The 9,242-nt window shown below is 28.8% G+C and overlaps 1 protein-coding gene across 1 annotated transcript; it reads left to right on the top strand.

Annotated features, from left to right (window-relative positions):
* Window positions 1-4,725: 4,725 nt before the first annotated feature.
* Window positions 4,726-8,948, top strand: LOC125854635 (caffeoylshikimate esterase-like). Its single transcript, XM_049534222.1, has 7 exons — window positions 4,726-4,933; window positions 5,024-5,056; window positions 5,149-5,275; window positions 5,555-5,701; window positions 6,088-6,218; window positions 7,768-7,905; window positions 8,415-8,948. The coding sequence occupies exons 1-7, from the start codon at window positions 4,931-4,933 to the stop codon at window positions 8,793-8,795; spliced, it is 960 nt and encodes a 319-aa protein (XP_049390179.1). The 5' UTR covers window positions 4,726-4,930; the 3' UTR covers window positions 8,796-8,948.
* Window positions 8,949-9,242: the final 294 nt, after the last annotated feature.

Genomic DNA, 9,242 nt, shown 5'->3' with positions numbered 1-9,242 from the left:
AAAGATAATTTTATTTGTGGATTTGATTAACAAGTAGTAACATTAACACCATGTAATATTGTTTTGTCGATATTTATGATAATATTTTTAAATTATAATTTATAATTTATTTTAATAATTATAAAAAAAATATAATTTATAAAAAAAATGTGCTGGCCGGACAAGCCTGTAGCCCACGTACTTATGGGCTAGGCCGACCGTTTTTTGGCCCACACCAAAAATGGGCTAGCCCGGCCTGACCCGTAAAATGTCAAAGCCTGTATGGGTTAGCCCGAATGGGGTGGGCTAGCCCATATTGACAGCTCTAAATTTTATGTTTAAGAGGTTCAAAATTTCTATATATACGTAAATTTATAAATTATCTTATATCTACCATTTAATATTTTACGGAAGGAGTTTGAGTGACCCTTCAATACCTTAAATTCCCCTCTACTGATAGCATTTTCATTGATTCAAAAATAAATATCTAGAATAGTTTGTCTATCTTATTATCAACATGATAAAATCAAAAATAAAATATATCTTTATGAAAAATTATTAATTTCTACTATATGTTACCATATGAATATATAGTTGGGTGTATAAGGAAAAAAGTCAAGAAAGTGATGCAAAGACTAGTTGATTGACCATTAATTTGTAGCCAAAAATATCATCTCTTCTAGAGAAAGTGCATGCATAATTAATATCTTATCCTAATTTAGTCATCAACAAATATATATGAAAAGAAATTAAAATTTGGATATTGCTTTATTGATGCATATCAATATAATAATTCTAAATTAATCCATGCATTTTAATTATGGCGTTGATGATTCAATTTCTGACTTTGTAAAGTCAAAATTCAGGAAAAGAAACAATGCAATTTCAAAAAATTATTAGTAATACTTTCTCAACTTAAAAGTAATTTATTAAAAAATATACTGAACAAATAAAAGTGAATGGAAAAATCGTCAAACGCTGAAAAAGTAATCCAATAGCTATTAATTGAAAGTTGTGACCGTGTACATATAGTGTGGAATAATACAATATAAGATGTTACATTTATTAAATTGTGTTATGACCTACTAGATAGGTGGGGTGGGATTAAATTAAAGTGCAAGTGTAGTTTGTTTGACTTGTTGCAAAAGTATAATTTTAATTCTTTTGCTAATGAATATTCACAAAAAAAGTACGTATTTATTACACATTTATAATATTTATATTATTATCTTATATTTAATAGTAATATATATTTACTAATAGTCCAAATATATCACATTTCCTACCTAGAGGAGTTAAAAACATTTATCTTAGTTAATCAAAGATTAAATATATTAAATCATATATTATAAGAATTAAAAGCAAAATTTACCAATAACAAAGGGACCAAAAGTGATATTCTCCATGTATAATAAATCGTGTCTTAAGACTAATAAGTACAAGTTTTAAGTAAATAATAGCCCTTTACAGATAGTCTAATACTTTCATATTTTAAAACAAGTTTGAATTGTGTCATGTATATAAGTTTTCTTTTGTTTTTTGCCAGGTATTCAATATTCGTTTTGAGGTTCAACGAATTTGAATTTATATTGAAAATAATTCGCAAGACTCTGATTAAAAATTAGAGATTACTTACTATTTCACCACAATCTTAGTATTTATAAGTTGTAATATTAAATTTATGTAAATATTGTTAAATGATATTGCCTTAAATAATTGGCGGAATGACCTGAAAGACCCTTATACTTGACTCCGTTTGTCACCTAAACCCTTCTACTCACTACTTTGCCAACTGAACACTTAAAGTTATTAAAACACACTATTTTAAACCCCTTTGACCGTTGACTAAGCTTATGTGGTGTTTTTTTGCTGAATCAGATCAAGAGAGTGGTTACACGCGTTTAAAAGCAAGTGAAGACAACCAATGGCGGATCCAGGATTTAGAGTCCGTGGGTGCCAAATGGGATTCGAACCCGCAACATCAATCTTCTAAAGTTGTCCTCCTACCGTGGCACCACAAGCCAATTTTGTTCTGTGGGTGGCACGCTTTGTATATATATTTATATAAATATTATATATGTATACCTATGTATATATAGAGTTTCCGTCGAAGTTCGGGGGTGGCGTGGCACCCCCACAGCCCTTCATAGATTCGCCACTGAAGACAACTATTTAATTATTTTTTAAAAAAAAGAATTAAAAGAAAAATATAACAATTAAAAAAAAAAACCTTTCCTAATATGATGTACGTTTCTTCTTCTTCCTCCTCATAATTTCACCCAATCCCCACCATCACCACACACACATCTTCTTCAATCTCTTCCAATACTCTTACCCGCAATTCTTCCTCTTCTCATATGCTACCTATCATTTGAGAGTTCTATAATGATTGAGAAAAAGATATTTATTTAGATTTGGGTAAAAGAGAGGGGAGGGGGAAAAAAAGGTTCTAAATTGTGAAATAGATCCGGATTTTAGATGGTTTTTTGAAAGACATGTTTGAGATTCTTCCTAAATGTAAGACAATTTTATTGAGAGCATTTTTGAAGAGTTTTTCTATAATGACCCATTTTTGGTCTCCCTCTCTTCTTTATCTCATCCTCCATTTGAGTCACTTTATTTCTCATCACCATTAAAATAGCAAAATTTATAATAAAAAACATAATAAAGTTTTCTCTAATTCCTCTTCAATGTAAAAAATTCACTAGGAAAGAAAAAAAATGAATGATTAGTAGCAAAATAGATGGAAAATATGGGAAGAGAAGAAAAAATGGAAAGAAATCAAGAAAGAAAGGATTTTGGAGATTAGTTTGAGATTTCTTTTTAAAAAATATTATTTGTAATAAAAAAAATGATGTGGCAATATATTTCTGATGTGGATAGTGAGGTGTTATCCACATCACTGCGATTGGGAGACACACATGATCAGAGGGGTTTAAAATACTGTGTTTTAATAACTTAAAGTGTTCAATTGACAAAATCATGAGTAGAAGGGTCCAGGTGACAAACGGAGCCAAGTACAAGGGTCTCCCAGGTCATTCCGCCTAAATAATTTGCATCTTTGCTATAATGCTTACGGCATATGACATGTACATTCATTGACTAATTACCAAAAAAATAAAATAAAGAAACAAAGATTGATAAAAAAAAATTAACCAAAATTGTGGACACATTTTTTTTAGGAAAAAAATAATAATCAAGAAGAATGGTACGAGAATTTGGGATCCATCTCCAAATATGTAGTTGACTATTTAAAACGTAACTATTGGTTAATTGATCACATATATTAGTATAATCTAGATATTAATAGTTTGTTGCTCGAATTCTGTATTTGTTATATTCGATATTTATTCAAAAAAAATATTTTAAAAAGTCTGAACAACATAAATTATAAGTCACTTCTGAGATTGAAGATCTCAATTCCTTCATATCAATGGATTATATATTATTTTGATTTTTCCTTAATAAAATCAGGATAATGCTACTTCATTCTACGAAATAAATATAATTCAACATTTTTATCACATGTATAAACATATGTATATTTGTGTGGTTCTAAGGGTTTGAAAAAGAGCTAAGGCAAATGGGGCCTAAAAATTAAAGTGGAATCTATAGAATTTTGATTTTTTAATTAGAAAGAAAAACCTATTACAATGTGAATAACAAGACAATGGGATCTTTTCTAAAATTTTGACTGATGTTTGATATTTGTTTTTAAAAAGCTTAGTATAACTTATCAATTCATAATACAAATATATTTAATGTGAATAAATTTTAATCATTTTTCTTCTTTAATACTTTGATATCAATAGTTTTATCTAATTAAAACAAGAGAAAAATATATTAAAGAATATGGTGAAAGAAATGATTATTGGAGCAAGGTAAAGATCGTTGGCTATTTTGTTGGCCTTTTCTTCTAGAAAAAAAAGAGGTTAACTCGCCTTAAGTAGCAATTTTGCGTATATCTATATAGAGTAAAATCTTGTTATATTTTGCAAAAAATAAATAAATAGAATTATCTATTTTTTTTGAAATTTCTTGCAAAAGTTTAGCACATCATTTCGAACCAAGTCAATCGAATGCAAGAAGGACCGCCAATGGTTTCTCCTTTAGAAAAACTACTCCATATTTAACGGTTTTTTCTTACTTAAAATAAAATAAATAACCTAAAAGTATCTTAATTTGATTAAACACGAAATTTAAGTCTTTTTCTTTGACTGAACACGAAAATTAAGGGAAAAAAATATTTTTAAATCTTGTGATTTTAAATTAAAGAAATGTGTAATCATTTAAATTTTATGATATTAAACTTATCGTACAAGATATTGAAAATTTTATTAAATATAGAAACATTGGTTTTGGAGGGGGGGGGGGGTATAAACCAAAAAAAGAAGAAGAAAATACACTTAAATTGAGACGGAGGGATTATGTACTATATTACTAGTTAACAAAAATAAAATAAAATTACACGGTTGTATTACGTACTTGTTAAACCACTTGTAAATAAAAAATAATACAATTTTTTTTTTGGAATATTTAAAGCAGAATCCAACTGGTGCAAAAACTATATTAAATAATAAAAAGGGGAAGAAAGACAATTATACCCTTACTACCCAAATTTGCCGTCTTAGAATATAGATATATATGCTGACCTGGCTTTCCTTTTCATAAACTAAATAGGACTATATATTTTTTTTTATTATTATAAATACCTTACTATCTCTTCACAATTTTTTCTCATACTTCTTCTTCTTCTACTAAATAAAACTCCAATTTTCTTCTCCCATTAGGATTTTTCTATCTATATATTATTAAATAAATATATAGATAGAAATAGATTTTAGATATTATCTCTTCAAATAATATCCAAATATATATTACTTACCAAATATTCGATTCATATAATATAAATAAATTCATTGTTGTTCTTCCTTTGCTGATTTAGTTCATCATGGTGAGTTTTTTTTTTCTGGTTCTTTAATTTTTTTTAATTTTATTGTTGATTTTTAATGTAAGTTTTTTTTTTGTTTTAATTTTACGACAGGCTCATGAATATGAAACTGTTAGATATGAAGAGGTAAGTCAAGAATCTTTATTGTTATTTTTTATAAATTTTTATAAGATTTTTTTTGATTTTATGTTTTAATATTTTTAAAAAAAATTTAACAGGAATTTATATTGAATTCAAGAGGAATGAAATTGTTTACATGTAACTGGGTCCCAAAAGATTGTGAACCAAAAGCTTTGATTTTCCTCTGTCATGGATATGCCATGGAGTGTAGTATATCAATGAAAGGTAATAATTTCTTATATTGGGTCGAGAATTTATCTAAAATAGTCTCTTTACCTTAGGGGTAAAAGTACGGATTGTGTACACTCCATCTTTTTCAGACTTGAGCTTATATGGAGTATGTTGTTATTGTATATATGGATCGAGTGTCTATCAGAAATAGTCAATAGTCTGTAGGACTATGTACACTCTATCTTTTTCAGACAGTTGTTATTATTGTTTTTTTTTTTTTTGTATATTTGGTTATTGATATTAATATTTGATTTTTTTTAAAAAAATAAATAGATGCTGGAATGCGATTGGCGAAATCAGGATTTGGAGTTTATGGAATTGATTATGAAGGACATGGAAAATCAGAAGGACTTCAAGGATATGTTAATAGCTTTGATGCTCTTGTTGATGATTGTTTTGATCATTATTCCAAAATTTCTGGTAAATATTTTTTTGTTTCGCATTTGATTAAATCAAATTCGTGTTGAAAAGTTTGACTTTTAGGAAAGAAACATTTCCTATGATCAAATGATATCATTGATAAGATTCGAATCGAATCTGAAATCTTTGATCAAAATTAGAGTACTTTACTATTTCATTGTGGTTTTTGGTAATCTTATTATATTGACTCATAGTTTGCTATAACAAGATAAATTACACTTAAATTGTCTTGATACGTAAAGAATCTTGAAATAGTTTTCTTTACTAAAACCACATTAAATTGTCTCTTTATAGAAGCCATGTGTTTATTTATTTTCATTCTTTTTTTGTTGGGATTTATTTTTGGTCATTTTAGGTTTGACTTTTTATTTTTCGAATAAATGCAGAAAGGAAGGAAAATAAAAAAAAGATGAGAATATTGATGGGAGAATCGATGGGAGGAGCTGTGGTTCTACTTTTACACAGAAAAAAACCTGAATTTTGGGATGGTGCTGTTTTAATTGCTCCAATGTGTAAGGTACGTTTTATTTTCGAGTTCGATCGAATCTAAAAATTTTAGCGTGACTTTATTTTTATGTTAAACAATCTTCTTGATATATATAGAAAGTAATTATTCAAAATTCAATAAGTCAATTTTTCTTAAAAATCAAGAATCATAAATTCAAAATTCCAACTCAATTTCTGAACAAATCGCGGCCTACCTCAAGATTCCTATAATCGGTTTTTTATTTCCAACTTGTGTTTTTTAATAAATAATAAAAAAATTGTTGGTGTTTTGACCAAATTAATTAGAACGTGCAAGCAGGCTTGTTTAACGGAAAAGTAAATTGTTTTACTCAGTATTTTGGTCAAATCTGATAAATTTTTAATGAAAATAAAAAATGGTCGTTTTTAGTTTTTTATTATTTGGTCCCTTGCTAAGAAATGGTCATAGTTACATCATACATGGAATTTTTTTTGGGGTGGGGTGGGTGGGTGGGTGGGGGGTTAATAACACTTTATTTTATACAATATCATAATGAAATTAAATGGACGTAAATATACAGTAAAAATTCATATAGTTGAACTTGACTCGTTCATGATCGTTTATTTTTAGAAAATTGAAAGAATATATTTTTACTTGAATTTGAATGTTGCAACGTGGATATTGTTGCAACCATTTACACTTTACTAACTCTATATGAAAAGGACTTGATGTATATATATTTTGTCAAATTAGTACCAAAAATTTCAATTCCTAATGATGGTTTTATTTTCAGTAATATGACTATTCTGTTTTTTTTTTAAAAATGATAATGGTATCTGGGTTAAGTTTATGCGTGTTGAACTAATTTCACGTGATATATGTCACTTATCACTATCAATAGTTATTAGGTACTTTTGTTCATGAAAGATTGGACAAATTTTGGTTTTAATTTGACACTTTACTAACTCCATGAAAACAAACTTGATTTGCATAATAGTTGAATTAGTACTAAACCGTCAATTATTATTATTATTTAATATTTTTGTTTTAAATTGACATTTTACTAACTTTATGGAAACAAGCTTTGATAATATCCACAATTATTGAAATTAGTTTAAAGTTTGTTTGGTTTGGTTATGTTTGTTCTCCTATGGAAAACAATGTGGAAAATATCATAATGCAAATTAAGTAATCTTTTTTCTCTCAAATAATAAAAAATATTTTCCATGTGATGTGTGAATTAAATACACGTCAATAGATATGAATTTTGCCATAGATAACAATTTGGTATTTATTTAACTAAGGAAGAGTAAAAGACGAGTTTATTATAGACTCAGCTTTGAGTCACCATACCCCACTAATCCTCGAGAGATCTTTTAGTTATAAACGAAGGTAAAAAAAGGAAACACATGATGCTAGCACACATTTCAAAGTGTATTCCCTTGTTTGTTAGTTATGTATGAATTAGACGCATGTCATTGATTTGAACTTTGTTATTGCTTTATGCAAACAAAAATCTGAATAAATTTTTTCACATTTTTTCTTTGAAATTTGTGTGCTATGTTTTTATTGATGCTTCAATATATATTTTTTCAAACAGATTGCAGATGATTTGAGGCCACATCCAATGGTGATAAGTGTTTTGACCAAACTTTGCAACTTTATCCCAACTTGGAAAATAGTTCCAACTCAAGATATTGTTGATTCAGCATTTAGAGACCCTGAAGTTAGAAAAGAGGTACCAACTTTACCCCATTTCTTTTTACGCGATAAAATCAGTTCATGAAAATATAATCAGTCTAACTAGCTTTATTTTGTCAGAATTTGAAAATGACTCATTTAAATGGTTAAATTTCACAAATAGTCACTCATGTAATTGAAAAACAATCATTGTTATAGTCTGTTCTAGCTTTGGTGGACAAAGTTACCTAGTTCCTATTGCTGGTGGTAGGTATCTTGTAAAATTAGTCGGGGTATGCGAAAACTAGCCCGGACACCACTGTCATAAAAAAAGTCATTGCCATAGAATTTCAAATTCATGAAACTCCATCATAATGTCATGGAGTTTCACCTCCTGAATTTGAAATTTCATGACAATGACTATTTTTCAAAGACAAGGCCGAAAAGTGGTCAGTGACCGCTATTTCATCTAAACTCATCCGAATCGCGCATTTTTGGATAGTTAATATGAAGTAATACGACTAGTAAAAATTCATATAACTGACCTCAACTTGCTTGTGACTGCAGATTAGAAACAATCCTCATTGCTACAAGGGAAAGCCCAGGCTACAAACAGCTCACCAACTAATGACAGTCAGCATGGATTTAGAACAAAGACTTGAAGAAGTCACATTGCCATTTTTCATTGTTCATGGTGAAGATGACACTGTCACTGATCCATCTGTAAGCAAACTTCTCCACGAAAAGGCATCGAGTATCGACAAGAGCTTCAAGTTGTACCCCGGGATGTGGCATTCCCTCTCCTACGGTGAATTCCCCGAGAACAGAGACATTGTGTTCTCGGACATCGTAGTGTGGCTCAAGGAGAAAATAAGCATGGGTAACTCAAGGCTAGAGAGGCAACAAAAGCAAGCAAATGATCAAATTTTACCAAAGATGAGCAGTTAGTTAAATGGACCTTCCAATAAGGTTGTGGTAGTAGTAAGTATTTGATGTCTTGTAAAACGAAGAAAAAGAAGAAGAGTGTGTTGAGTTTACAAACTTCACTACATGTGTTGATTTGTTAACTGGTTAATGTGTTTATAAAAATGAATTTGCTAACTTTCCAAGCATGATAATACTAGTTTAGATACAGAGTTTTAAGTTGAAAGACCTTTGAAATTTAGCTTTCAAAACATATCATGATATTTCTGCGACTATATTAAAATCATGTCAATATGACTTCATAAAGAAGTAGGGAGATGATATATATGATTCTTAAGAGAGACGAAAATATCCATGTAGACTGTAGTAACTTGATAACCATGTTTGGACTTTGTGCGCACCTTGATTAATTCCATAAGTTAATTGTCATCTCCCATCAACACAAATATCGAATAATTTTGTTTTCACAAG

The sequence above is a fragment of the Solanum stenotomum genome, chromosome 2, assembly GCF_019186545.1.
Source record: "Solanum stenotomum isolate F172 chromosome 2, ASM1918654v1, whole genome shotgun sequence".
Taxonomy (NCBI): Eukaryota; Viridiplantae; Streptophyta; class Magnoliopsida; order Solanales; family Solanaceae; genus Solanum; species Solanum stenotomum.
This window is presented reverse-complemented; position numbering and strand designations above follow the sequence as displayed.

Coding starts and splice junctions, on each gene's coding strand:
- LOC125854635 (XM_049534222.1), top strand. Junction 5,702..6,087: donor TCATTATTCCAAAATTTCTG/GTAAATATTTTT, acceptor GAATAAATGCAG/AAAGGAAGGAAAATAAAAAA. Junction 6,219..7,767: donor TAATTGCTCCAATGTGTAAG/GTACGTTTTATT, acceptor TTTTTCAAACAG/ATTGCAGATGATTTGAGGCC.